This window comes from Micromonas commoda, chromosome 5 (assembly GCF_000090985.2).
Source record: "Micromonas commoda chromosome 5, complete sequence".
Classification (NCBI taxonomy): domain Eukaryota; kingdom Viridiplantae; phylum Chlorophyta; class Mamiellophyceae; order Mamiellales; family Mamiellaceae; genus Micromonas; species Micromonas commoda.
In genome coordinates, this window is record NC_013042.1 from 294230 (window position 1) to 320555 (window position 26326).

Here is a 26326-nt window from a genome sequence, read left to right on the forward strand (position 1 = left end):
TCACAGGGGGCTCAGGCGCCGCCTCGCGCGGGTCGGCGAGCTCGGCTTGGTCGTCTGACCGAGCCTCCTCACGTACTCTCGCTGGATGACCCGCGCCAGCGTCAGGGGAAACGCCCAGTACCCCACGAACAACGCCGCCGACGCCATCGCATCCGCCGCCTTACCCACGAGTGCGCCGTCCCACGGGAGTTTCCCGAGAGCCTCGGCGATCGCGGGGACGTTCGCGACGCGCACGGTCCAGAACCCGTTGTACTCTGCGACACCGAGCGCGTGGTTCGACAAGCATGGAAGGGCAAACGAGACCACGCAGGTGGTTGCGAGCCCCCGAAGGTTCCCGTGCGCGAGCGGATGGATCGCGTACACGAGCATCATGATGCTCATGCACACGAACCCCTTGATGTGCATCATCGTCTTGTCGCACTGCCCGTGCATGTCATCCCTACGGATGAAGCTGCCGCCCTCGCCGTAACCCCACCACATGAACATTCCTCCCAGGTACAGGTAAGCCAATTTGAAGTTGAACCCGCGCCTGCGCAACCACTCGTCCGAGGGTAAGGGCTTGCCGAGGCTAGCGATCGAGGCGAGCACACTGCCGATAATCGAGCGCACGTACGGCGACGCACCCAGGTTGCAGTGCCTCTTCGTGGTGAACCCGTGGATCGCGATGCACGCCATCGCGATGTACCAAACCCTCGCTTCCCACGGGTCGATCGTACCCATCCACGATCGCCTCAGACCGGGATCCCGACGTAGCATCTTCGCCACGTCATCGTTGGACAGCCATCCCGCCCCAACCCCCCGGCCCCAACCCACGGGACGAACCCCGCCCCACGACCTCGGCGATTCCGCCGCCTCGCCCCCCGCGACGTCCCGCGAGTCGTCGATGATCGCGTCGTTGGAGTGGGACTGGGACCCGCCGTCGTCATCTTTGTCGCCCGCCTCCGATCCCCCGTCGCGGTTGGCCCTCGCGCCCTCCTCCCGCCTCGCCGTGAACATGCTCTCGAGCATCATGCGCTCGGTCAGGCGCATGTCCAGCACCTTCGTCACCTCCATCGCCGCGCCGAGATCGTCGTCGTTTATCGTCGCCGGAGACACGCAGTTGCCGAGCCGAGTGACGAATCGGACAGCTTGCGCGTCGCCCAGGTCGCTCCGGATGGTTCGCACGGCGTCGGCGATCTCCGACGCGGTCGCCTTGTCGGGGACCAACAGCAAGGGGACGCTCGCGCCGATTTGAACCAGGTTCGCGTCCGGGTCGGGGCTCGACGCGTCGGCGCCCCCGCGACGGGACCTTCCCGACCGGCGATTGCGGGCTCCGGATCGCGGGGGATCGACGCTCGGTTGCGGTTGCGACTCCGCTTCGGGGTCGAGCACCGCGAAGACCCACGCGCATCCCACGAGCTCCTTCGGGCTGATGTCCTCGGGCCGCGGGATGGGTATGACCAGCGTGGTGTCGCCCCCGTGCCGTTCGTCCGCCTCGGTGATGGACGGGATCGTCCGCCCGCGGAGGGCGACCCGCAGGGTGCAACCCCTCAGGCGCTCGTGGACGCGAACGGTGACGGGCCGCCCGTCGCCCCCGGGGTCGAGGAGGCATATCGCACCGTGACTCAGCATCGTGCTGCCATCGGCGGCGAAGCCCTTGATCCCCTCCATGGCCGCGCGGAGCCTCCTCCGACGTGTGAGTCGGATATCGTCTCCGCTCTCGACTCAACCTGCCGCACAGCAAAAACTCTTTCACACAGCAAAAACTCCATCGGTGCCACCCGATCTCTTATTAGCCATTAAAGTCCCCAACTGACTAGCATACGATCCAGCGACCGTCTTCTCAAGTTCTCGAATGCGTACGAACTGATCGCCTGTGCACGAGTTGGCGCCATTTCATTTCAAACTCCCCGCGCGGATAACGATTCGCGCGCGCAGCCACGTGGGACTTTCCACGGCAACCTGCTGTGCTGGCAGGCGTGACAAAGGAGACGTTTAGGTCGACGACGGTTGCCACAACCGCGACCGCATCCAGGGTCGAGGCGTCGGAGTTTCCACCCAGGAGGCTCAGGGCACACTCGTCGGCCAGGACCCGACGCACGCCAACCCGCGACCGAGCGCGAGAACCCCTCCCGCCCGCTCGAGCCCCCCGCTCCTCCGGGCCATTTGTCACGTTTCGGCGCTGACGACGCCTGCACGGCACGAGATGTCCGCCTCCGCTTCCCTCGCGTCCCGCGCGGTGACCGCCAACGCGCCGGCGTTGGTCTCTCGTGCGCGGATGACCCGTCGCGTCGCCGCCGCGCGCGCGGCGACCGTCCGCGCGGCGATCGCCGAGCCCCCCGGCTCCTCCGCGTCGGAGGTCAAGAACAGCGAGATCCAGATGTTCGAGGGCACCAAGCGCCTGCAGACGCAGGTCGCCGAGATCGGCGCGGACACCACGTGCATCCGCTCGCTCGACTGGGACCGCGACAGGTTCGACATCGAGTTCGGCCTCGACCTGGGCACCACCTACAACTCCTACGTCATCAAGGGCGCGTCCAAGACTGCCCTCGTCGACGCGTCGCACGCCAAATTCGAGCAGCTGTACATCGACACCCTCAAGGGCGTCGTCGATCCGGCGTCCATCGACTACATCGTGTGCTCCCACACCGAGCCCGACCACAGTGGTCTCATCGGCCCCATCCTGGAGCTCGCCCCCGACGCCACGGTCGTCGGCAGCAAGGTTTGCATCCAGTTTTTGGAGAATCTCGTGCAGAAGCCGTTCAAGTCGCGGGCGGTCAAGGGCGGCGACGTCGTAGACCTCGGCGGCGGCCACGAGCTTCGGTTCATCATGGCGCCCAACCTGCACTGGCCGGATACCATGTTCTCGTTCGATCCCGCCACCAAGCTCATGTACACGTGCGACGCGTTCGGCTCGCACTACTGCACCGAGGACATGTTTGACACCAACCTCGAGGCGGTGCTTCCCCACTACAGGTTCTACTACGAGTGCCTCATGAAGCCCAACGCGCGGTCGGTGCTCACCGCGCTCCGCAAGTGCGAGAGCGACGGCGCCAACCCGCTGGACAACGACTTTGCCGGCATCTGCAACGGCCACGGCCCTTTGCTCAAGTTCAACGTCGAGGAACTGGTCGGCGGGTACAAGAAATGGAGCGAGGACGCTCTCGAGAAGGCCAAGGCTGCGACCACGGTCTTCTACACGAGCGACTACGGGTTCAGCGACCGTTTGTCTCAGTCCATCGCGCGCGGTCTGACCAAGGCTGACGTGGAGGTGACCATGATGGACATGAACACCGAGGACACGCAGGAGCTCATCGAGGCGGTGTCAAAAGCCGCGGGTATCGTGCTCGTGGTTCCACCCGCCACGGGCCCCGCGCACGATAACCTCGCCGCGATCATCGGCAACATCAAGAGCAAGCAGAAGATATTAATCGCGGAGTCGTACGGCGGAAACGACGAACCCGTCGGTCCCCTCGCGAGCCAGTTCGCGGGCATGGGCGTCGAAGAGGTTGTCCCAGCGCTGAAGGTGAAGGAGAACCCCACCGAGGCTACGTACCAGCTCTTCGAGGAGTCCGGCACCGACCTCGGACAGGTGCTCACCAAGAAGGAGACGCTCAAGGCGATGAAGAACGCCATGTCCCCCGACGTCGCCAAGGCGCTCGGCCGCGTCTCCGGCGGGCTGTACGTCGTCACGGCGGCGCAGGGAACCGCCAAGTCGGCGATGATCGCGTCGTGGATCGCGCAGGCGTCCTTCGAGCCACTGGGTTTCACCGTCGCCATCGCCAAGGACCGCGCGATCGAGTCCCTCATGCAGGTTGGGGACAAGTTCGTCCTGAACTGCCTCCCCGAGCAGGGCTTCGAGCCGCTGATGAAGCACTTTTTGATTCGGTTCCCCCCCGGAGCGGACCGCTTCGAAGGGGTGGAGTGGGCCCCCGCGAGCTGCGGCGCGCCCATCCTGAAGGAGGCTGCGGCGTACATGGAGTGCACCGTGACGAGCCGGATGGAGGCGGCGGATCACTGGATCGTGTACAGCGAGGTGCGCGAGGGTAAAGTTTTCAAGGATGAGAAGACCGCCACCCACCACCGCAAGGTTGCGAGCTACTACTAAACCCGTCCGCGGGGACTCGAACCGCGCCCCTGTCCTTAGCGCTCTTGTATGATTGTAACGTGCGAAACGGAGTTTGTGTCGTATAGACTATCTTACAATCTACTTTTTTAGAACTGTTTATACAGCCGTTCGCTTCGGTGAAAGTTCACCGGGTAAAAGTCGTTAGAAGCGTCGACCGCGGCTTTGGTCGCGTCGAGGCGAAGGAAAAAAGAATGGGCGGCGAGAGACGGGGTCTCGTTTCGGTTTGTCGGAATCACCCGATGGCGTTGAGCGACCCCACGAACCACTTGCTGCACACCACGTCCTCGAAGTGAGGGTTGGGCACCGGCCCGATGTGGTCCGGATGCTGCCGGAGCTTCCCCTTGGCGCTCTTCACCCCCGGGAGCAGCGACTTGCTGTACACCCTCGACCCGCCGTGCTCCTCGATGTGCGCGGCGCTCGGCTCCATTCCTCCTCGGCCGCCTCCATCCCGGGCACCCACGCCGCCAGCCTTGGACGATACCCCGCCCTTGGCGACGGTGCCCGTCGTCACCGCGGCGTGAGCGTAGTCGTTCATGGGGGCGTGGTGCACGCGCCCGAACCCGGCGGCTCCCAGCATGAGCGCGAGCACCCCGTTGCCCCAGATTCGGCCCGCACCGCCGCCTCTGGCGGGAGCCGGGGCGTCCGCGCGCGATGCGTCGTTCGCGTCGTCGAGGAGGCACGCGGGTCCGAGCGGGATGTTGCTTCGCGCGTCGCGGTTCGCGTCGACTTTGAGCGCTGATGGACGGGGAAAAGAGAGGGAGCGTCTCGGTCAGCGGTCAGCGCGAGGAGGATGCGAGAAAAAGAAAAAAAGCGTGTCCCGAGAGGACGGATACACGTCGACGCGACGAGGCGGTCTCGGCATGCCGAAAAACAGCGACGGGACAGCCCCGGGAACCGCGCGCGCGGGTCATCACGACGGGGATCGAGCGGGTTTAGGGCCATCGCGCGTTGTGCACGTACCGTGGGGAGAGAACAGACCGGTCGCCGCGGCGAAAAACGCGCGTCGGTCGCCGTCGGCGACGTCGCCCTCCTCGCGTTCCGAGGCTTTCGTCCTCGTCAGCCCACGCCGAGTCACGGCTTCGGCGTCCCGGGGAATCGCGGCAGGGGCTTTGTCCGAGCGGGGGGACGCGCCGCGTCCGCGCCCGCCGCTTTTTGTACGTCTGTGGGTGCCACGAAGCGCCACCGCCGTCGCCACCGTCGCCCCGGTCACCGTCGCGAGCGGGGATACCATGCCGACCGATGTCCTGTCGGCGTTTTCTCTATCGATTGATTGTCAAAACCGGCCGGAACTCGGTGGCCGGTCGCCCGCGTTTGCGTGTGCGGAAGAGGCGCGAGAGACGCGCGCGTGCGGTTCACCGACGAGGGAGAGCCGGCCGGAGTGTTCTGTGAGGCGCGTGCCGTGCGTGAGGGCTCGCGCGTTCGTGTGTGCGTCGTCGCCCGAAGGCCCGAAAGGGACTTGCAAAAACCACAAAGCGGAAGGGGCCGAAAAAGCCGTGACAAGGCAAAAAGCGCGAGATTTCAGCCGATTTCTTGGTTCTTTTCTGGGTTCGCGCGGTCGAGTTCGCTCTGCAATCATCTATTTTTTCTCAGAGCCAATCAGGACATCGGAGCGGATTCACTTTCGTAAAGGTCGGCGACGTTTGGCGTTAAGATTAGGATTCGAGTTCTCCCATACCTATTTGCCCCTACGAGCTGAGCTTGGAAAGGAAATTCACGTGTGTGAGTCATCCGCGTGGATCGATCGGACCTGATTGATCATCTTTCTTTTTTGTCTCAGAGTCGGGCGAAGCAGGAGGCGACTCGGCCTCGACGTCGGAGGTCGAAGGTTGGATTCTTTTTGGCTTGGTAGTAGGCATTTCTTTTTCAAAGCAGACCCTCGCTACTCCTGGGTGAATCTAAAAGCGCCGCGTCGTGCGTCGTACGTCACGGGCACGCCCGTGACGGTGGCCCGTTTTTCACAACTTTCCCGCGTCCAACGATGCGGCGAATCGCCCTTAATCGCCACCTCCTCCCCATCCCCACCCTCCCCATTCGTTTCATCCCCGTTCATCACATCCTCCCCATCCCCATCCTCCTCCGCGTGCGTACGTCGAGACGTCGAGACACTCAAGACACCGTTTAAGACACCGTCCTGCCATTAAGACACCGTCCTGCCAAACGCGACGGCGCTGATGTACAGGTTCTTCGCCCACTTCTCCTTGACGTGCGTGCTCGGAAACGCGCTCGTGCGCAGCGTCTCCTGCGTCTCGTCCGCGGGCCGGCGCCTGGGGATGGAGAGCACGAACGCCGCCTGGTCCGGGGTGGCGGCGCAGCACGTGATCCTGAACCCGCTGTCCCAGCGCCTGTGGATCCCCTCCGAGGGGTACATAAAGTCCAGCTCGACGCACTGGTCCACGAAACCGGCGTTGCGCGACATGACGACGGCCCACCTGGTGCCGCTGGTGGCCATGGACGTGACGTAAAAGCCCTCCTTCCACTTCTTGTTGATCCACTTGAACGGGAACGAGTCGCTCACCTTGTACGACTGCTGGGTGTAGCTCGTGCCCTTGGACATGATCACCAGCGCGGAGCCCGTCGTGGATCCGGCGAGGGCGGTGATGTAGTAGCCGTCGTCCCATTGCTCGAGGATCCAATCTTTGGGGAGGAACTGGGTGGACAGCTCCCACACCTGCGCGCTGAACCCCGTGCCCGCGTCCATGATGAGCGCCCACAGCTCCTGCGCGCACGACACGGAGCTGATGAACAACCCGTCGTCGTTTCCCTTGTCCACATGCTGCTCGATGCGCGAGTTGGCCACGTTGTAGTGGTACCTCTGCTTCATCGGGCGGTGCGCGTTGTAGATGGTGATCCACTGCTGCGCGGGCATGCCCAGGCGAACCTTTTTCTTCGGGCGGCCGTCCTCGCCCTCCTCGTCCAGGGGCTCAGCCTTGCGTTTCTGCCCGACGCGAGACTTCTCGGCACCCTCCGTGGAGATCGGCCTCCGGTTGCTGGGTCCGCACAGGGGCTCGAACAGCGAGGCCAGGCTCGCGTACTTGGGCTCCTCGTCGAACTTCAGGTTCACCACAGCCTCCATGTACTGGCGGAACGCCGGGGGCGTGTACCTGCAGAGCGCCTCCGCGCTCGTCGCCATCTTCTTCTTGCACACCAAAAACCCCTTGTTGTCCCCTTGGTACCCCTGCCACGGCAGCCTCCCCTTGAGCAAAAACAGGAGAGTGTACGCCAGCGACTCGAGATCGTCGCGGCGCGAACCCGTGCGCCCGAGGTGGGCGTGCACCGACGCGTATCGAACCGTCCCCCTGAAGATGTCGGGCCTCTGATCGTAGTCGACGTGCGTGCTGCAGATGGCGTCGCGCCATCGAGTGGCGAGCCCGAGGTCCACCAGGTAGAGCTTCTTCTCGGTGGGGGTGCCCGGCGGGCCGAGGAGGAAGTTCTCGGGCTTGATGTCGCCGTGCACGAACCCTTTACTGTGGAAGTTCTCGAGGATGGCGAGCGCCTCCACCGCGATGCACGCGACCATCTCCTGCGACATGATCTGGCCGTTGGTGTTCCACGTGTCCCAGAGCGAGGGCCCGAGGAGGTCCATGACCATCACGTAGTACTCCCCCTGTCTGCCCTTGTAGTGCACCTTGGGAACGCCGAGGATGCCGCCGAGGGACGAGAAGGCGTTGTACACGGACCACTCGTACGGGGGACCGTAGTTACATCCCTTGCTGCTCCGGTGCTCGAATTTGAGCGCCACCTGATTTGCGTTCGCGGAGCCGGTATCGCTGCCGCGCGTCCCGGACGACGTTACCCTCCGCCCCACGTACACCTGACCGAAACCACCCTTACCCAACTTGCGTTCCACGATGTAAACCGGGGAGCCCCCGACCTGGGCCTGCGATTGGTGAGAGGGATCGGGGGAGGTCAGGAGGGCGCGGCTTTTTCCGGGTAAACGCGTTGTTGTTGGAATCTAGGTTTAGTCGGGACTTTCGCGGGATGATGACGGGGTCGCGACCGATACTCACCCTCTCTGGAACCGGCGCCGTCGTCGCATCGTCGTCGCCCGCGGGCTGGTCGCCGCTCCGCTCCTCGCTGACCTCCTCAACCATCTGTGGCTGGGCGTTTTCCGGGGGGTGCGCCGTTCTTTTCGCCTTTTCCACGAGGGAGAAACTCCGGAGCTCCTCGAACTCACGCCTGTGATTGCCGACCCGAACGCGGCGGCCCTAGGAGGTTCGGTCGAACGTGCGACGCGAGCCTGAGGGTGGGAAACTTGCGGAGCGTGCGTGCGTGGACGCGCCTCCTCGTTTGTGAGGTCGCGCGGCGCCCCCGCGCGCGTATTCGGCGGGCGGAACGTGGGGGGGCGCCCAACCGGCGAAAAAAATCGCGCAATGATTCGGGGTAGCGTTATCACGCCGCGCCCCCTTTCAAGGGTCTGTCAACTCGTCGGTTTCTTGACCGGCGTTTCGCGATCAAACCACGTTTTTCGAAATGGGCGGTCGGGTTTCCCGCCATCTCCATCGCCAGCAGTCCAGCTGTGCACGCAGAGCGAAGATGCGCGTCGCGGCTGCGTTCGCGTCGCCCACGGTGAAGGGCCCGCTCGCCGCCCCCTCGCGACCCTCCCGAACCCCCGCGAGGGCGAGGACCCTCACGATCCCACGGGTGTCCAGCCCCGAGGCTGACACGATGGCCCGGGTGGAGCGCGGCGATGAGCTCGGCACGATGGACCGCGCCGTGGTGCGATCTCGGGGCGGCCCTCTGCACGTCCGCACCCCTCTGATCATATCCAAGCCCATGTCCGAGGTCCTCGGCCGCGACGTCTACCTCAAGCTCGACGCCCTGCAGCCCTCGGGTTCGTTCAAGCTCCGGGGGATCGGATACACGTGCCAGAAGGCCATCGCGGAGGGCGCCAACGCGCTGGTGTCGTCGTCGGGGGGCAACGCCGGTTTGGCCACCGCCTACGCCGGGCAGCGCCTCGGCGCCCCGACCACCGTGGTCGTCCCGGAGACGACCCCGGAGTTCATCCGCGACCGCCTCAGGTCCCTGGGCGCCACCGTCGTCGTGCACGGCTCGCAGTGGAGCGAGGCCCACGCGCACGCCGTCGCCCTGAACGACGACGTCCGCGGCAAGCTCGTTCACCCCTACGACGACGTCGACACCTGGACCGGCCACGCCACCGTCGTGCACGAGATCAAGGCCGACCTGGAAGCCGCGGGATGCGCGACGCCCCCGGCCGCAATCGTCACCTGCGTCGGCGGCGGCGGGCTCCTCGCGGGCATCCTCCAGGGCCTCGACGAGGTCGGATGGGCGAGTGGGTGCCCGGTGATCGCGGCGGAGACGATCGGCGCGGATTCCCTCGCGACTTCGATTGACGCCGGGTCCCTCCAAACGCTCCCGGCGATCACGTCCGTGGCCAAGTCCTTGGGCGCGGCGTCCCCGAGCCCGCGCGTGCTCGAGATGGCACTCGCGCGCGGAGCCGCGCACGGGTCGAACGGGCTGGTCCGTCCGTGGAGAACCTCCGACGAGTTCGCCGTGCGCGCGTGCGTCAGGTTGGCGGATGACCACAGGGTGCTGGTGGAACCCGCGTGCGGAGCGGCGCTGTCGGCGGTGTACGGGGGCCCGAACGGAACGTGCGAGGCGCTGGATGGGTTGAGTGGGGACGGCCCGGTGGTGGTGGAGGTGTGCGGCGGGGCGATCGTGGACCTTGGGACGCTCGCGGCGTACGCGGAGCAGTTCGGGATCGAGTGAATCTTATTTTTTCATAAAGCGTTGTCAGGAATATCCGTAAGGTTGCACGTCACTCGGTCGTCGCGTCATTAGGCGGGTAGCGCGGGGGTCGGGGCGATGGCCGGGGACGACGAGCTCCTCCGGGGGCTCGGCGTCACCGCCAGAGGGGAGCGTGAGCTCGCGCGGGACGTGATCCGCGACGCCGCGGCGGCCGCGGCGGCGCGCGAAGACGCCCGGCGCGGCGGCGACCCCGGGCGGGTCGACGGGCACGTCGACGCCGTCTCGATCGGCGGTGACGGGGGCGGCGCGGGGGCGGCCGAGCGCGGGCCGGGCGACGGGCCCGCGGCACGAACGCTCGCGCGCCTTCGCGACGAGTCCGAGCGCCTCGAGAGGGAGCTCGCGGCGGTGCGCGATGCCCTCGACGAGGTTCGGCGACGCACCCTCGACGGCGACGCCCCCGTCGACGCCGCGCTGCAGATCGCCGTGGGCGAGCGCCGGGTCCAGGGCCTCGCCGACAAGCGCGACGCGCTCGACGCGAACCTCCGAGAGGCGGAGGAGAACGCCGTCGCCGAGGCGAGCGAGCGCGCGCGCGCCAGCCCCGGGGCTCCAAAGTCCCCAACTCCCGGCATCGACACCAACACATCCGGAAAAAGCGACCAACCCACCGAAACCGCCGGTAGACGCCGAGCCCGCCGAGCCCCCGCGGCCGTCGTCGTTCGCGAGGACGACGACTTCGACGCGCTCATGGACACCCTCGAGGGTCGAACCGCCGGTAACGGTAACAGCGCCCGGGGGGACATCGGCGAGACCGAGCGCGAGCGCCTCATCCGCACCGGCGTCATCACCCCGTTCGACGCGCTCGCCGGCTTCGAGAGGCGAGCCAACGACGACGCCGCGGCGGATGCGCACGTCGCGTCGATGTCCGCGTGGAAAGCCGGCCGCGGCGCCACGAAACTCCTCGAAGGCGACGCCGTCCCCAAGCAGCGCCCGGAGGCGAGGGAGTTCGGCAGGCGACCGAGGCGGCACGCCGCGCCCGGGCTGGACGCCAAGGTGGCGGCGAAGAGGAGGGAGTGGCGGAGAGCCGCGGCGGAGCGGGAGGGGGGCGGGGCGGGCGGGTCGCGCGGTACGAACAAAAGCGGGGGCAAAACCCGTCGACGCCGGCGCCAGAGGGACGCGGCGTACAGCAGCGACGAGGAAGACTCCGACGAGGGGGACTCGGAGACGGCGGAGGAAGAGGAGGGGGCGGAGGAGGAGGAGGAGGAGGACGGCGACGGGGATTTCATCGTCCCAAAGGTTGACCCGGAATCGGCGCCCCGCTCCCTCCCTCGGTGGCCGTGTCCCGCGTGCACGTTCGCCAACCCCGGCGAAAGGGATGCGTGCGAGCTGTGCGAGACGCCCAGGCCCCCGGCGGACGACCGTTACGACCGTTACGACGACGACGACGACGTGCAGTTCGTGCGGGAGATTGCGGTGACGTCCAATCGGCGCCGACGCCGACGACCCGCCCCCGTTTCCGCCGCCGACCCCCAACCCCCGGCGCCCAAACGCGGACGTGGCCCCCGGGTGAAGACCGAGCCCTCTTCTTTGGGGGTCGATGCGCGTCGTCCGTCCGCGGCGCCGCCGCCGCCGCGGCGCGCGGCGCGGGTCGCCGCGAGGAACGCCGGGCGGGCGGCGGCGGCGGAGGCGGACGGGGAGGCGTTCGGCGATGGCAGCGAGTCCGAATACGCCGACGACGACGACGACGCCGACGCCGACGACGATGACGATGACGAGGTTGAGGAGGAGGAGGAGACCGAGGGCGACGAGGACGCGGGGGGAGAGGGCGAGGGTGAGGAGCCCCCGGCGCGCGCCCCGAGATCCCGGCGCGCGCCCCGCCGACACCCCCGCCAGCCGGCCGAGGAGGACGATGACGACGACGACGAGGAGGAGGAGGAGGAGGACATCATCTTCGACGGGGGCCTTCGCATCCCCTCGGGGACGTACGCCCGGCTCCTCGAGCACCAGCGCACGTCCATCAAGTGGCTCTGGGAGCTCCACTGCCAGCGCGCGGGCGGGATCATCGGCGACGAGATGGGCCTCGGGAAAACCGTGCAGGTGTCGGCGTTTCTGTGCGCGCTGGAGCGGAGCGGGCTGTACCGCCCCACCCTGGTGGTCTGCCCGGCGACGATGCTCCGGCAGTGGAGGCGGGAGCTCCGTGCGTGGGCACCGGCGCTCCGCCCGGTGATCCTGCACGAGTCTGCGGTGTCGCAGAGCGCCCTCGCGGACGCTCGCGGAAACAAAAAGTCGGCCCGGCTCAAGCTGCTGCGCGATTGCGTAGCCGACGCGAAGGGCGTCCTGCTGACCACGTACGAGCACCTTCGCTTGATGCGGGATCACGTGCTGAGCGTGCGGTGGGGGTACGCGGTGTTGGACGAGGGGCACAAGATTCGAAACCCCGACGCCGACGTCACCATATGCGCCAAGCAGCTGCAGACGGTGCACCGGCTGATCATGACGGGCGCGCCGATTCAGAACCGCCTGTCGGAGCTCTGGAGTCTCTTTGACTTTTGCTTTCCCGGTAAGCTCGGGACGCTGCCGGTGTTCCAGGCGCAATTCGCGGTGCCGATCCAGCTCGGCGGGTACTCTAACGCGTCGCAGCAGCAGGTGGTGACCGCGTACCGCTGCGCGACGATGCTCAAGGACCTGATCTCTCCGTACCTCCTTCGCCGGATGAAGGCAGATGTCAACATAAACCTGCCAAAGAAGACGGAGCAGGTGCTGTTCTGTCCAATGACCGGCGAGCAACGCGAGGCGTACAGGTCATACATACACTCCAGGGACGTCGAGGAGATACTGGAGGGACGAAGGGAGGCGCTGGGGGGGATCGACGTCCTGCGGAAGATTGTCAATCACCCCGACCTTCTCGAGCGCACCACCCAAGCTCACTCGGAGAAGTACGGGGAGGCTGAGCGAAGCGGGAAGCTCCTCGTCACGGAGAAGGTCCTGGGGCTGTGGCGCGAGCAGGGGCACAGGTGCCTCCTGTTCAGCCAGACGCAGCAGATGCTGGACATCCTCGAGGCGGCGATCGCGAGGGCCGGGTACACGTACAGGCGAATGGACGGGACGACCCCGGTGAGTCACCGCATGCGACTCATCGACGAGTTCAACGGCGACGACGACGTCTTCGTGTTTCTCCTCACCACGAAGGTGGGGGGTCTCGGGGTCAACCTGACGGGCGCGGACCGGGTGCTCCTCTACGATCCGGACTGGAATCCGAGCACGGACGCCCAGGCTCGCGAGCGCGCGTGGCGAATCGGGCAGACGAAGGAGGTCACCGTGTACCGACTCATCACGGCGGGGACAATCGAGGAAAAAGTCTACCACCGGCAAATCTACAAGGAGTTTCTCACGTCGAAGGTCCTGAAGGACCCGAAGCAGCGGCGGTTCTTCAAGGCGAAGGACCTCGCGGACCTGTTCACGTGGGAGGAGGACAACGCAAACACGAAGCCGGGCAAGGAGGACGCCATCGAGACCGCGGAGCTCTTCACCGAGGTCGAGGCGGAGATTCGCGCCGCCGACGTCGCCGGTTCCGAGTCCGACGCCGACGACTTTCGCTCCGACGCAGCCGGCGAAGACGGCAAAGTCGGCACCGAAAAGTCGGCACCCGAGGCCGGGGGATGGGGCGCGGGGGACCCGGACCTCGTGCCCAACGGCGTGGCCCCGGGTGGGTCCGTCCCGGGGGGTCCCTCCCGATTCAGGATGGAGCGGGACCGGTTGGTCGGTTCAAACAACCGGGACGGGGGCGGCGGATCCGGGGCGGCGGCGAGGGACGGGGGCGACGCGGCCATCATGCGGTCGCTCTTCGGCGGGGGCGGAGACGGTGGGAGTGGGGCGGCGGGGACGATCCGCGGCGCCATGAACCACGACGCCATCATGGGGGCGGCGGGGGGCGGGAGGGACCACGTCACGTCGGGGCATCACGCGCGCGTCGCCGCCGAGCGAACGGCGAGGGCGGCGGCGGAGGCGGTGCGGGCGTCGTCGCGGGGGAGAGCCAACGTGGCGGTGCCGACGTGGACGGGGCGATCGGGAGCCGCGGGTGCGCCCCCCGGGTCGGGGGGTGGGAGGTTCGGGCGCGCGCCGCTGGGGGGCGGCGGGGGGGGCGGCGGGGGAGTGGGAGGAGCCGGCATCGGAGCCGGCATCGTCGGCGCCAGCCGCGGCGGGATGGGTTCGCAGACTTTGCTGCAGCGGATCCGCGAGAGGGACGCCGCCGCCGGGACGGTGACGGCGATGGCGCGCGGGGTCTCCCCGGGCACCGACGGGGACGGCGGTTCGGTCACGGACGACGAGTCGGACGGCGACGCGGGCGGCGGCGCGACTCGAGCCGACGCGGAGAAGATCCTCGACGACATCTGTCGTTTTCTGCGGGACCGGCCGGGGGGCGCGGCTCCCACGGGGCTCATCGTCGACGCGTTCGGTCACGCGGTGAGGGACAAGGGACTGTTTCGGAGGCTTCTCAAACAGGCCGCGAGGCTGGAGAAAGGCGCGGGGACGGCGCAGTGGGTGCTCCGGGACCACTTCGCGTGAGTACTGCGTGCTTCTTTTAGAAGAGCATTCGCATCGTCCCGTTTGACGAATTGACAAACGCAGCACTAGTAGGGCATTCTTAGCGCCGTTCGGCTCTCAGTCCTCGTGGCGCACCCGCGACGTCGTCCGGAGCCGGCGTTCTCGGCGCGTTGGATCTCATGGATCCTCTCGCGGCGGCGAGCGCTCTGGTCGCGGCGTTCCCGTGGCAGTTTCGCGCGTTCGTCTCCGCGCTGTGCTTCTATCACCTCTCGGAGTACGGCATCGCGTGGGCGTTCAACCGCGAGACGCTGAGCCGCGACAGCTGGCTCCTGTCCAGGCAGTACGTCGTCGCGATGTCCGCCGGATGCGTCGAGTATTTCGTGGAGCTCGCGCTGTTCCCGGGGTTCAAGCGCGGAGACCTCGGGGCCCTCCGGTGGATCGCGCGGATAGGTCTCGCGATGGTCGTCTGGGGCGACGCGCTGCGCAAGGCGGCCCAGATCACCGCGCGCCACAACTTCACGCACCAGATTCAGTTCTCGCGGCGGCCGACGCACAGGGTGGTATCGCACGGGGTGTACGCGTGGTGCAGGCACCCGGGCTACCTCGGGTGGCTGACGTGGTCGGTGGGGACGCAGGTCATGCTGATGAATCCAATCTGCGCCGTTGGATTCGCGGTGGCCTCGTGGAGGTTCTTCGCGACGCGGATACCCTTCGAGGAGGGGCTTTTACGCCGCATGTTCCCCGGGGAGTACGAGGCGTACGCGGCGAGGACGCGGACCTGGATACCGGGCATACCCTAGCCGCCCAGCGGCCGCCGAGGGTTCCCGAGACGGAGTTGATTATTAAGGGACGAGTGTACTTTTAGTCGGAACCCGGAACCCGGACGACGTCTACGATAACGAGCCCGTCTCTCACAGTCTCTCGCGATTGCCGGACACCTCCACGTCGGCGACGGCGTCGTCCACGACCACCCCCCGCCTCCCCTTCCGTCCGACGCCCACCGCGTTGTCCACCACCACGCAGCCGGCGCCGACGTCCACCAGCTCAACCCCGAACCTCCCGTTGTCAAAGACCTCGTTTCCCGCAACCTCCGCGACGGCGCCGCCCCGCACCAGCACCCCGTCCTCGCCGTTGTCGCGTATCTCGCACTCGACGACGCGACCGAACCCGCCGCTCCCGAACAAATCCCCGTACACCGCCACGCCGTGCGTCTTGCAGTTGGAGACGACGCAGTCTTCGACGTCCAGCTGTGCGCCCTCCGCCGCGACGCCCGAGCCGGTGTCCGATCGAACGTCGCAGCCGCGCATCGTCACCCCCGACCCGACGTTCGCGAAGACGGCGTAGTTGTTCGCCACGCTCTTACTGCCGTGACGGATCGTCAGGTTGTTCAAAACGAGGCCTCTCGCGTTTGGCGCGGCTTCGAAGACGGCTTCGTAGGGAACGGACGTGAAGTGCTCGACGGTGACGGACGAGGCGTCGTTTCCTTCGAGGGGCTCGATGCGAAGGGCGTCGCACTGGGCGGCGAAGGCCGGGACGACGACGCGCTCGGCGTAGGTGCCCGGGGCGATGCGCACGCACGCGATGTTAACCTTACCGAGCGCGGCGGCGGCGTCCAACGCGGCGGCGACGGCGTCCGAGATTGACGCGTACGCGCGCCCCTCGATCCCGTCGGGGGATCGTCCGTCCTTGGCGACGACGACGGTGACGTCCGCGGGGGTGGACGCGGGGGATGCGACGGCGCGCGGGGAGGGCGCCGTGGACGCGGCGGCGGCGGCGGCGGCGGCGGCGATGAGGACGGCGCGACGCGGAACCGGAGGGGCGTCGAGCTCGGATCCGTCTCGAGCGCGCGCGGATGAGGACGACGCCGCGCGAGGGGTGCGCCGCGGTCGTCGAAAGGACGCGGGGGCGCGGGGGCGACGGGGTACGCTCGGGGCGACGCGATGCGCCGCCGCCGCAAGCGTCGCCAGCTGCGTCGCCGTCGTCGCCGTCATGGCGAGGAACCGCGCGCGCGTTACTCGGACGGCGCAGGGGATCGGATACCGTCAAATAACAACAACCCACGTGTCGTGTCGTTGTCAGATCGCGGTTCGACGAGCGGGAGCGCGATGGCGGCGCACGGGTCGTGGGCGACGGGTCCCGACCCAACGCGCGCGTGGCGACACGTGGGTCTGCCCATCGCCGTGAGCGGCGCGTCCGTCGCGTGCGCCACGGCGTGCACCAACCCGCTCGACGTCCTCAAGGTCCGGCTGCAGGTGATGGACGGAGCGACGACGCCCGGGATCGGGGGGTTGGGGAACGGCGCTCAGCCGCGAGCTCGACCGACGGGGATGGCGGACGCGTTCGCGTCGCTGGTGCGACACGAGGGTCCGCTCGCGCTGTGGAAGGGCCTCACCCCGTCGTTGATCCGCGCGGTGTGCTACGGCGGCCTCAGGCTCGGGCTCTACCGCCCCATCACCGTCCTCGTCGATTCGTCACCTTCGGCGGGGCCCCGTACGTCGGCGGGGCGCCGCGGGCTCGCCGACGACGCCGACGGATCCCCACCCGGGTCCCGCGAGCGCGAGCGTGGCGGCGGGGGCTCGATGTCCACCAAGGTCGTCGCGGGATGCGCGTCCGGCGCCTTCGCCGCCGCGCTCCTCAACCCGACCGAGCTCGTCAAGACCAGGCTCATGGCCGACGAGCGAGCGAGGGGACGCGGCGAGGGGCCGCCGGGTGGGGGGGCGCGAGTCGGTCCGTATCAGGTCATGCGCGCCGTCATCAACGAGAAGGGCGTCGCCGGACTGTGGCGGGGCAGCGCCATGAGCATGACGCGCTCCGCGGTGCTCACCGCGTCGCAGTGCGCCACGTACGACGAGGTCAAGCGCGTCGTGACGCGATGGACCGGGCTGAGCGACGGCGTCACTGTCCACTTCGTCGCGTCGATGCTCGCGGGTGCGGTCACCACCACGGCGACGAACCCGGTGGACATGATCAAGACGCAGCTGTACATGGACGCGTCACCGGGCGGTGAGTCACCGGGGGGTGAGTCACCGGGGGGCGGGGGGGGACGTTCGAAGGCACCTGGGAGGTTTCGGCCGGGGCTGGCGGGGGCGGCGGATGCGTTCGTCGCGGTTTGGCGGAGGGACGGACCGCGCGGGCTGATGCGGGGTTGGGGTGCCAACTACCTGCGCCTGGGGCCCCAGACGGTGATCACGTTCGTGGCGCTCGAGAAGTTTCGGTCGATGGCCGGCCTCGACACGCTGTGAGAAGAGACGGGCGGGGGAACTGAAGGTTTTTAAACGCCAACGCTAATTAGCAATAATGCGTATGTGTTTACGGTTAGGTCACACGCATCGGGGTGAGTTGTCTCGGTTCCGGCATCGTCCATCTCCGCGCGATCCAGTTTTGGAGGGTGATCTCGAGGAGCTTTGGGTGACGCAGCGCGATTGACACCGTGCGCGCGCCTCCGTGAGCGGCACGCCTCCGCGAGCGGCGCTCTCTCGACGCCCCCGCCACCTTTCGCCTCGCGCGCACACCCTCACGTCACGATGGCGTCAGTCACCGCCGTCGCGGGCGCCCCCGTCGCGGGCCCCGCCTCCCTTCGCCGTCGCCATCGTGGCGCCGCCGCACTTCGCCTGGCGCCGCGCCCGGTCGCGTCCCAGCGCCGCGGAATGAGTGAGTGAACGCGCCCGGACCGTCGCCCAGAGTCGCGCGCGCATCCACGACGCGCGCGAATGCCTCCGCGTCCGTTGCGCCCGACCGTTCGCTCCGCGCCTCCTCCGATCGGCCCCGTCGTCGCGCGGGCGACGTGTTCCGCAACCAACCGGCCGAGATAATTTCAACCCTACACCCTCAAGCAGCCCGCGCTGACCGGAATCCCTTCCCCCCCCGTTCACCCGACCCAGGCGTGCGCGCCATGGGCAGCTCCTTCGGCCGCATGTTCCGCGTCACCACCTTCGGCGAGTCCCACGGCGGCGGCGTCGGCTGCGTCGTAGACGGCGTTCCCCCGAAGCTCGAGCTCACGCGCGAGGAGCTCCAGTTCGAGCTCGACCGACGCCGACCCGGGCAGTCCCGCATCACCACCCCGCGCAACGAGGAGGACTCCTGCGAGATCCTCTCCGGCGTCGGCCTCGACGGGATCACCCTCGGCACCCCCATCGCCGTCCTCGTCCGCAACAAGGATCACCGATCGCAAGATTACGGCGAGATCGCGGTGGCTTACCGACCGTCCCACGCGGATGCCACCTACGACATGAAGTACGGGGTGCGCGCCATCGCCGGCGGCGGGCGTTCATCCGCGCGCGAGACGATCGGGCGCGTCGCCGCGGGCGCCATCGCCAAGAAGATCCTCAAGCAAATCGCCGGAACCGAGATTCTCGCGTACGTGTCGCAAGTGAAGGACGTCGTCGCGACCGGGGTGGACCACGAGACGTTCACCATGGACGACGTGGAGGCGAACATCGCGCGATGCCCGGACGCCGCGAGCGCGGAGCGCATGATCGAGGCGATCGATAAGGTGCGCGTGAAGGGCGACTCGTGCGGTGGAGTCGTCACCTGCGTCGTGAGGGGTTGCCCCCGGGGCCTGGGCGCTCCGGTGTTTGACAAGCTCGAGGCGGACCTCGCCAAGGCGATGCTCTCGCTGCCCGCGACGAAGGGTTTCGAGATTGGCAGCGGGTTTGAGGGCGTGAACACCACGGGTAGCGAGCACAACGACGAGTTTTACATGGACCCGAAGACGGGTATTCGCACCAGGACCAACCGCAGCGGCGGGATCCAGGGCGGGATCTCCAACGGCGAGATTGTCGAGCTCAAGATTGCGTTCAAGCCAACGAGCACCATCACCCAGCCTCAGAACACCGTGAACAGGGACGGCGTGGACGTCGAGCTCAAGGCGAAGGGCAGGCACGATCCCTGCGTCGTGCCCAGGGCGGTGCCCATGGTGGAGAGCATGGTTGCCCTCGTCCTCGTGGACCACCTGATGATGCAGTACGCGCAGTGCAACCTGCTGGAACGGGAGGACTACAGCAACCTGGTCATGGGTAACATGAAAACCCTGTACGACCCGGCGTTCATCGGGGGTGACGGAAAGAGCGGGGGTGAGATGTCCACCAAGGACATGTCCGCCGCCTTCTCCGAGGATTAAACACGGGTGCGAGGATTCCTCAAGAAATTTTTATCATCACTGCGTTGACCAGCAAGAACGCGTGCCACGCCGAACGGCTACCTTTTCTCCTTTTTCTCCTTCTTCTCCTTCTTGGCCTTTTTCTCCTTTTTCTCCTTCTTCTCCTTCTTGGCCTTTTTCTCCTTCGGGGCCTCCTCGTCCTCCTCGTCCTCCTTTGCTTCCCCCTCGTCTGCGTGCTCCTCTCGCGCGAAATCCTCCGTTTTACGCTTCTTAGCCCCCCGGTTGTCCTCCTCCTCCTCCTCCTCCATCCCAAACTCCCTCGCGAAATCCGCCTTGACATCCTCCGCCTGCTTCGCGCGCTTGTTCCACTGCTCCGGGTCCGCCCGAAACTGGCTCACCCCGAGCCTGCGGAGCAAGTGCGGCCCGTGCCGCGTGCCCTGGATCTGCGACTCTGCCCGCGACATCGCCGACACGATGTTCTCCCGCGTTCGCTGATCCGCCGCGCCGTACGCAGCCTCCAAGACGTGACTCCCGCACGCGCTCGTCGCCAGCTTGGCCCAATCCCCGCTCAGGGACTGGACGACGTCCTTCTTGTCCCGCGGCCTGTGCGCGTGGGAGCCCAGGAACGCCTCGAGGGCGCGGGACCCGCCGGGATCGCACGCCGCGCTCACCGCCTCGCCCGAAGTCATCGAAGCCACCGACTCGATAAACTGGGGAATCGCGTCCGGTGGGAACTTGAGGATCGTCTGCAGCATCGCGGCGCCCAGCACGTCGCACCTCCCGCCGCCGGCGCCGCTGTGCTGGTTCATCCACAGCAGCGCGGGCGCGAGCTGCGATCGACCCTCCTTCCTCGCCGGCATCTTCGCGGTTAATCCCCTGGCCAGGGACTTGGCGGCGTCGCGCTCGCCGGAGCGCGTTCGGGCGCACGCGGCGAGGATCGCGGCGACGACCCCCGCGCGCCTCTCGCGCATGAGGGACCCGAAGTCCTGCCCGAGCTCCATCAGCGCCGTCGCGACGTGATCGGCGTCTCCCGTCGCGCCCAAAAACGCCTGGAGCACGAAATTCGCGCTGGGATGCGACGACAGCGCTCGAAGCTTCCCGCGGAAAAACCTGCGAAAGATCTCGTTCAGCAGCTTGGGCGGCGCCGCGCGCAGGATAGCCTCGAACAGGTGCGAACCCGCGCGACTGTCCATCAGTTGCCTGACGTCCTTCTCGTCCGCGTCCGCCAGGAGCTCCCCCTCCGGCGTCCCCGCCGCCGGCGCGCATCCCAAAAAACCCGGCACGATCCAGTTGAGCGCGGCGGCGTCCCCCTGGTGGGCGTTGAGCATCGCCTGGAGGAACGCGCTGCCGCAGGCGTCCTCGGTGAGGTTCCACAGCTCCGGTTCCAGCGCCGCGAGCATCGCGTCGGCGAACGCCTTGAGCTCGTCGTCGAACCTGTGCCGGTCCGGTTGGCCGATGCCCGAGTCGGCAAAGGCTCCAGCCTTGCTGGTTCCGCCCTTGAGCTTACCCGCGAGGCCGCCAGCCTTGGCGACTGGGGCGCACTCGCGGCCGCTCAGGACGCTGAGGAACTTGCGCGCCACCGGGGACACCCGGGGATCGTACGCGCAGTTCACCGCCTCGGCGACGATCCCGTCGGCCACGGCTCTCAGCGGCGGCTCCAGTTTGCCGAGGAGCTCCTCGGACGGCGTCTTGCCAACCTTCGCGGCGACGCATCCGAGGGCGTGCTCGGCGACGCGCGAGCCGAAGAGGCTCTTGCACAGGACGTAAAAGTCGGTCGCCTCCTTGGTGATGCCGGCGAGGAACCGCACCAGGTCGTCGTCGCCCGCGGCGGTCAGCAACTTCTCGACGATGCGGCTGCAACGCGCATCCATGCTCAGCGCCATCTCGTACCCGACCGCCTCCTCGAGGGCGTTGCCCGCCAGGATCGTCCGCTCCTCGACCTGCTCGGGGGTCTCCGGGTCCGTCTGGAGCAGCGCCTCGATCTCGTAGAAGTAGGACGCGGTGCTCTCGTCGACGGTGTAACGCCGGCCGTCGACGCCGAGGATGCTGACGCCGCCGCCGTCGTGCCTGTTGAACTCGTCGCCGCCGTTGGACGCGTCGGCCATGGCGGCGCCCGGGGGAGGTGCGCGATGCGGGGCGTCGGAGGCCGCGCGTGCGTGCGAGAGCTTCCGGTCGCCCGAGTCTCGCTCGTCGTCCGTCGGCGAGACCCGTCGGTCGCGCGCGGGCAAGTGCGCGCCGCCGACGGAAATCTGGCTCTAGTCGCCGTCACAGCTGGCAGGCTGGCAGGGTGCAGCTGGCAGGGCACAATAATCTGACGAGGTGGGATTTTCCATCGTTGCGGCGTGTTTAGAGTCTCCAGTCGTGGGCTTCGACGCGATGGGTTGGAACGGAAAGGGACGCGAATCGCGGCGGGTACAGCCATCGTCGCTCCTCGACTCCCACGCGAACGAGGTGGCGCGCACGGTCACTCATTCACGGTCACTCATTCGCGGGCGTGAAGACCACTTCTCTTTTCGTCAAGTCTAGTCTACCTTCTACCTTCGAACCACAAGCAAGGTACCTTCACCTGATCACCTTCACCTGAACGGCGAATGTCTACCCGAATCCCCCACCGAAATTCGGAGAGGGGGCGGAGATCTGGACATTCGCCACCTGATCTGTTGCAGGGTCGTGTATCCATTGTTCGAAAGAAGCACCGTCGTAAACTCGATTCCCGCTGTGGCAAGTAGTAGACAGCAAGTCCAACCGGAAGCTGTCGGAACCCAGAGTGAATGTGGAGGGGCATTCACCGTTGTACGGCGAAAACAGGACGACATCCTTGGTATTGGAGTCGGAATTGCCGACGATCACCTCCACAGGGTTAGCACCACCTGTATTGGCGCACCTGACGGACATGTGATGACCCCAACCCGTTGAGGCGTCCGTGCGCGTGATTCGTACTGTCCTTCTGCATCCGCAGTTGTTCGTCTCCGTGACTTTGAACACGTCATCGTAGGTATCTGCGGTATTTGCATAGCGAAAGCCGGAATTCCCCGGTGCGCTCCATTTGAAACTGGCCGTCGGACACGATCCCCACGCTATAGTGTTGGGCGGGATGACGAGCTTGGTCCTGGAATGGGATCTTCCTGCGTAGACCTCCACCGCGCCGCACTTAAAGTAAAAAGGGGCGCCCCAATCAGGATCACCACCAACGCGCTCCACCTTCAGTTCGCGCTGACAAGGCGGAGGATCTTCGCAGAAGTCGCTCGACAGTGTGGACTGTGGCACCACTGATCCGGACTTTTCGTACGGAGCAGCGCAGGCCAAGCAAGACCACGCGCTACCAGACCAATAGGCGCGATAGTTATCGTTGCATGTGCACGAAGTCGCGGATCCACCGGCACCGACGGAGTTCGTCGGGCACGCCCCGCATCCTGCGTCGCTGTTGCGGTACTGCCCTGCGGGGCAAGTCATGCACGTTGTTGTCGTCGCGGCGCCTCCCTCACTGAACTCGTTGGTGGGGCACGTCTGGCACGCCTGCGTCTGCTCGTTCCAGAACTCATCAGTGGCACACGTGCACATGACGTATTGTATGCCAGTCGAGCCGGTGGGGCACGCCCCGCACGCCTGCCCGTTCCAAAACTCGTTGGCTTCGCAGGACGTACACGATGTTGATGTCGCGGCGCCTCCCGGGCTGAACGAGCCGGTGGGGCACGTCTGGCAGGCGGTACCGTTCCAGAACTCATCAGTGGCACACGTGCACATGACGTATTGCATGCCAGTCGAGCCGGTGGGGCACGCCCCGCACGCCTGCCCGTTCAAGAACTCATCTGCGGCGCAGCACATCGTGACGTCGCCTCCTCGACTCGTCGTCGCAACCGGGCAGTCTCTGCACGCGGCGCCGTCCCAGTACTCGTCGACGGCGCACCATCTCCTGTACAGCGTCCAGTCAAAGTCCGCTGCCTGGATGATCCCACCCTGGGGGATGTACTTCCACGCGTCGAACTCAACGTTCGACTGGAGGCTCGTCTTAGTCAGATCCATCACGTATCCGTCCTCTGAGCTTTCGTCAGAAGTGATCGCCGCCGTGGTCAGCACGACATTCCCGTCGGCGTCCTTGAAGTCAACCTTCACGTCCTGGATCCGGATTCGATATTGATCTGGCCTATTCACGATGAGTATGCCGTCAATCAGGTACTCCTGACCGAGGTCGATCTCCATCCACCTGGAAACGTCATTGGCACATGCACCCTCCGCGAGCCCCCCTCGAGAAGCATCATTACCTTCAGAACAGGTGTGAGCAGTCCCCGTATTCGTCTCTCCATCTACAAGACGTGACCCGGATAGACTATGACACGCGGGTGAGCACGTCACGTCCTTTCCAGCGGCGAGGTTGATGTCTGGAAATGCGCTGGTCCACACGGCCAATTCAAGAAGGTGGATGGTGGGGTCCGACGCCGATTGGGTCTTGTAGAGCCGTATGAACCGCGCCGATATGCACTCGCCGTCGGCGATGCACTTGTACTCCTCCGAGACCGGCGCTTTCACCGCGGGCTCGTCGTAGCGGTCCACCTGGTTGAGCCCGCGGCGGGTCAGGGTTGAACACCCTCGCTCGCATTCGGGCACGTACGTGTCGACCAGCTCATCTCGAATGGCGAACACCTCGTCGAGCGAAAGCAAGCCGGCGTAAAGCCTGAGCTCCGCGATGTCACCGCGGAACACCCGCTTACCTTTCGCGCCCGATGCCGTGTTCTCCTTGGACATGCACCCGACCGAGAACGGACTCTGTTCGTGCGCGACGGTTTCAGGGGTGAACCCGTGGACGGAGAACGCCTGCGCCGCGCCGCTGGAGTCTGTTGGATCGATCAGGTCCGCGCGACCGTGCCTCGTGGCAAACTGCGTCAACGCGCGCACGTGCCCGTCCTGACCGAACGTGTACTGGATCGCCACCACGTACTTCTTGTTCTCACGCAGCTCGGCGCTCCGGCGGACCTCGCCGCCGTGATCAGTCGGCGTGTAGAGCGTCCGCTCGCTCTCGTGCCACGCGAGCCCGAACCCCCGCGTGGGAAACTCGCCAAAGTCGAACACGAAGTCGAGCGGGTCGCCGTCGCCGCCCCAAGGCACGTCTCGCGGCTCAATCACCGCGAACACGGTGACGCCCGGGAACGACCAGTGCGACACGCTGCCGTACGTCAGCAGGTTATCACTCGAGACGGGGTCCAGTCGCATGCAGCTGAAACCTTCGACGCCGTCCTGGAACAAGTCGGAGAACCCGAAGCGGAGAGCTTTGTGCCCGTTGAACGCGTCCTCGATCACCTCGGGCGCCGCGAGGTGGGTCGTGAGGTCGTTGCCGAAGCTGGACCGATCGCGCCAGACCAGGTTCTGGGTGTGCGACGTGGCGTTCATGTCGTCAGCGACGAGATGGAGCCTGAGCAACGGTGGGGGAGGCGCCGGCGGTGGCGGTGGGGAAGGTGGGGAAGGTGGCGGCGGTGGGGAAGGTGGCGGTGGGATGACGCACGCCGCCGTGTCAACCGTGGTGCCGTCAACGCATGAACGCTCACCCACGAGAAAATAACCGGTGTCGCACGTCGGTGTGCACGACTCCCCGAAAAGGAGGACCGATGTGCAGTTGCCGACGTCGCCGTTGGTGATGGGTGCGGAAGCGTCGCACGACAGCTTCACGAGCAGGGACCAGCCCGACACTGTGGCCGCGAGGCTCATTGTGCACGTCTCCGACAATTGACACGAATGCGCAGTCGACGACGTCCAGTCCGAGTCCGGGTTCGCCGAGTTGAATTCGAATGAGATACACGTCGGTTCCGCATCGCACCGAGCCGCGCAGTCCGCAAGTGAAAGGGAAAAACTGCCGAGCTCGTTCCTGCCACTGCAAACAAATCCTGTGTTGACTTCATACCACGATTGCGACGTCGCAGACGCAAAGACTGTCGGCGGCGAAATGGCCAACGACGCGACGAGTGCCGGGATGCCGAGTGAGGCGCCCGTCCAGCGCGAGCGGCGGCGCGATGACGACGCGGGGGATCGACCGCTGTGCGCGTTATCCGCCGTGGGCGACGACGTCATCGCGGCGTCGAACGCGCTCGCCTCGGTCATGGACCCGACTGCCGAGGTCGTGCCGGCCCCGCCTGCCGAGAGATGTAGAGGAGAGCAGAGAGGGAAAGATCGACGGAGTTTTCACACCTCTCCCGGGAAATTCACGTGGGGGGTGTTGAACGCGTCGATGGGTCGACCGCACGCGCGCGAAGAGGGTCCGCGCGGCGTATCAGACGTGGACCGCTCGCTCCAGGTATCACGGGTCGTCCTCCCGGCGTACGGAGCGCGAGCGCGGGCTCGAACGTGAGACGCGGCGGGCGTTCAACAGCGAAGATCGAGCCGAAGGAGAAGTTCCCACTTTTCGCGCTCTTCTGTTGGGTTCAGGCGCGCCGATATCTCGCGCGTCGGCTGTCTCCCAAGGCGCGGGCGCGGTTGGCGATGGGGTGACTCGCGTGGAGGGTCTGACGGGGGATTCCACGCGAAGGCTGCGTGGTGGCTACTGGCAGTTGACCCTGACCCCGGAGCAAATGGATCCAAAAGTTCGGCTCGAACGTGACGCATCCGACAACGAAAGGGACGCGTGTTCCCGAAGATGCCAGCGTTTCCTGCATCACTTCTGCCCGCTCATTTTATGTCTGAAAAGCCCTTAGTTATAGTCAGACACGGCAGTAAAGCTCCATCGGTTTCAAAATGTCCTATGCACGAGCAGTGTCTCGCTCGGCTAATTACCGTATCTGTTTCCCTGAAATCCAGGATGCACCCAGCGATTCGCCCACGTGCGTTCTCGGCCAGAGGTTTGGATCGAATAAAGCGCGCCAGCCAGCCAGTCGGAGTGTGTTTTT

The 26326-nt window shown here is 66.4% G+C and overlaps 12 protein-coding genes across 12 annotated transcripts; 6 read left to right on the forward strand and 6 right to left on the reverse strand.

The window, feature by feature from the left end:
- Window positions 1–1650, reverse strand: MICPUN_58402 (predicted protein; the record flags this gene model as incomplete). The annotated part of the gene is made up of 1 exon (XM_002502374.1): window positions 1–1650. The coding sequence occupies one exon, from the start codon at window positions 1648–1650 to the stop codon at window positions 1–3; it is 1650 nt and encodes a 549-aa protein (XP_002502420.1).
- A 535-nt stretch (window positions 1651–2185) lies between these two features.
- On the forward strand, window positions 2186–4087 carry MICPUN_58403 (predicted protein; the record flags this gene model as incomplete). Its single annotated transcript, XM_002501992.1, has 1 exon — window positions 2186–4087. The coding sequence occupies one exon, from the start codon at window positions 2186–2188 to the stop codon at window positions 4085–4087; it is 1902 nt and encodes a 633-aa protein (XP_002502038.1).
- Window positions 4088–4162: 75 nt separating this feature from the next.
- On the reverse strand, window positions 4163–5526 carry MICPUN_58404 (predicted protein). Its single transcript, XM_002502375.1, has 2 exons — window positions 5069–5526; window positions 4163–4843 (listed from the first exon to the last, which is right to left on the reverse strand). Exons 1-2 carry the CDS (start codon window positions 5337–5339, stop codon window positions 4341–4343), a joined length of 774 nt encoding a protein of 257 aa, XP_002502421.1. The 5' UTR covers window positions 5340–5526; the 3' UTR covers window positions 4163–4340.
- Window positions 5527–6245: 719 nt separating this feature from the next.
- MICPUN_82124 (predicted protein) lies at window positions 6246–8199 on the reverse strand (the record flags this gene model as incomplete). Its single annotated transcript, XM_002502376.1, has 2 exons — window positions 6246–7985; window positions 8116–8199. The coding sequence occupies 2 exons, from the start codon at window positions 8197–8199 to the stop codon at window positions 6246–6248; spliced, it is 1824 nt and encodes a 607-aa protein (XP_002502422.1).
- Window positions 8200–8809: 610 nt separating this feature from the next.
- Window positions 8810–9835, forward strand: MICPUN_82074 (predicted protein; the record flags this gene model as incomplete). The annotated part of the gene is made up of 1 exon (XM_002501993.1): window positions 8810–9835. One exon carries the CDS (start codon window positions 8810–8812, stop codon window positions 9833–9835), a length of 1026 nt encoding a protein of 341 aa, XP_002502039.1.
- Window positions 9836–9931: 96 nt separating this feature from the next.
- On the forward strand, window positions 9932–14377 carry MICPUN_58407 (predicted protein; the record flags this gene model as incomplete). The annotated part of the gene is made up of 1 exon (XM_002501994.1): window positions 9932–14377. One exon carries the CDS (start codon window positions 9932–9934, stop codon window positions 14375–14377), a length of 4446 nt encoding a protein of 1481 aa, XP_002502040.1.
- A 158-nt stretch (window positions 14378–14535) lies between these two features.
- Window positions 14536–15156, forward strand: ICMT (protein-s-isoprenylcysteine o-methyltransferase; the record flags this gene model as incomplete). Its single annotated transcript, XM_002501995.1, has 1 exon — window positions 14536–15156. One exon carries the CDS (start codon window positions 14536–14538, stop codon window positions 15154–15156), a length of 621 nt encoding a protein of 206 aa, XP_002502041.1.
- Window positions 15157–15267: 111 nt separating this feature from the next.
- On the reverse strand, window positions 15268–15663 carry MICPUN_100403 (predicted protein; the record flags this gene model as incomplete). The annotated part of the gene is made up of 1 exon (XM_002502377.1): window positions 15268–15663. The coding sequence occupies one exon, from the start codon at window positions 15661–15663 to the stop codon at window positions 15268–15270; it is 396 nt and encodes a 131-aa protein (XP_002502423.1).
- Window positions 15664–16461: 798 nt separating this feature from the next.
- Window positions 16462–17685, forward strand: MICPUN_94166 (mitochondrial carrier family; the record flags this gene model as incomplete). Its single annotated transcript, XM_002501996.1, has 3 exons — window positions 16462–16818; window positions 16912–17348; window positions 17421–17685. 3 exons carry the CDS (start codon window positions 16462–16464, stop codon window positions 17596–17598), a joined length of 972 nt encoding a protein of 323 aa, XP_002502042.1. The 3' UTR covers window positions 17599–17685.
- A 195-nt stretch (window positions 17686–17880) lies between these two features.
- Window positions 17881–19528, forward strand: MICPUN_58411 (predicted protein; the record flags this gene model as incomplete). Its single annotated transcript, XM_002501997.1, has 2 exons — window positions 17881–18007; window positions 18238–19528. 2 exons carry the CDS (start codon window positions 17881–17883, stop codon window positions 19473–19475), a joined length of 1365 nt encoding a protein of 454 aa, XP_002502043.1. The 3' UTR covers window positions 19476–19528.
- MICPUN_58412 (predicted protein) lies at window positions 19493–21559 on the reverse strand (the record flags this gene model as incomplete). Its single annotated transcript, XM_002502378.1, has 1 exon — window positions 19493–21559. One exon carries the CDS (start codon window positions 21557–21559, stop codon window positions 19553–19555), a length of 2007 nt encoding a protein of 668 aa, XP_002502424.1. The 3' UTR covers window positions 19493–19552.
- Window positions 21560–22049: 490 nt separating this feature from the next.
- On the reverse strand, window positions 22050–25544 carry MICPUN_58413 (predicted protein; the record flags this gene model as incomplete). Its single annotated transcript, XM_002502379.1, has 1 exon — window positions 22050–25544. One exon carries the CDS (start codon window positions 25542–25544, stop codon window positions 22050–22052), a length of 3495 nt encoding a protein of 1164 aa, XP_002502425.1.
- Between the last annotated feature and the right edge of the window lie 782 nt (window positions 25545–26326).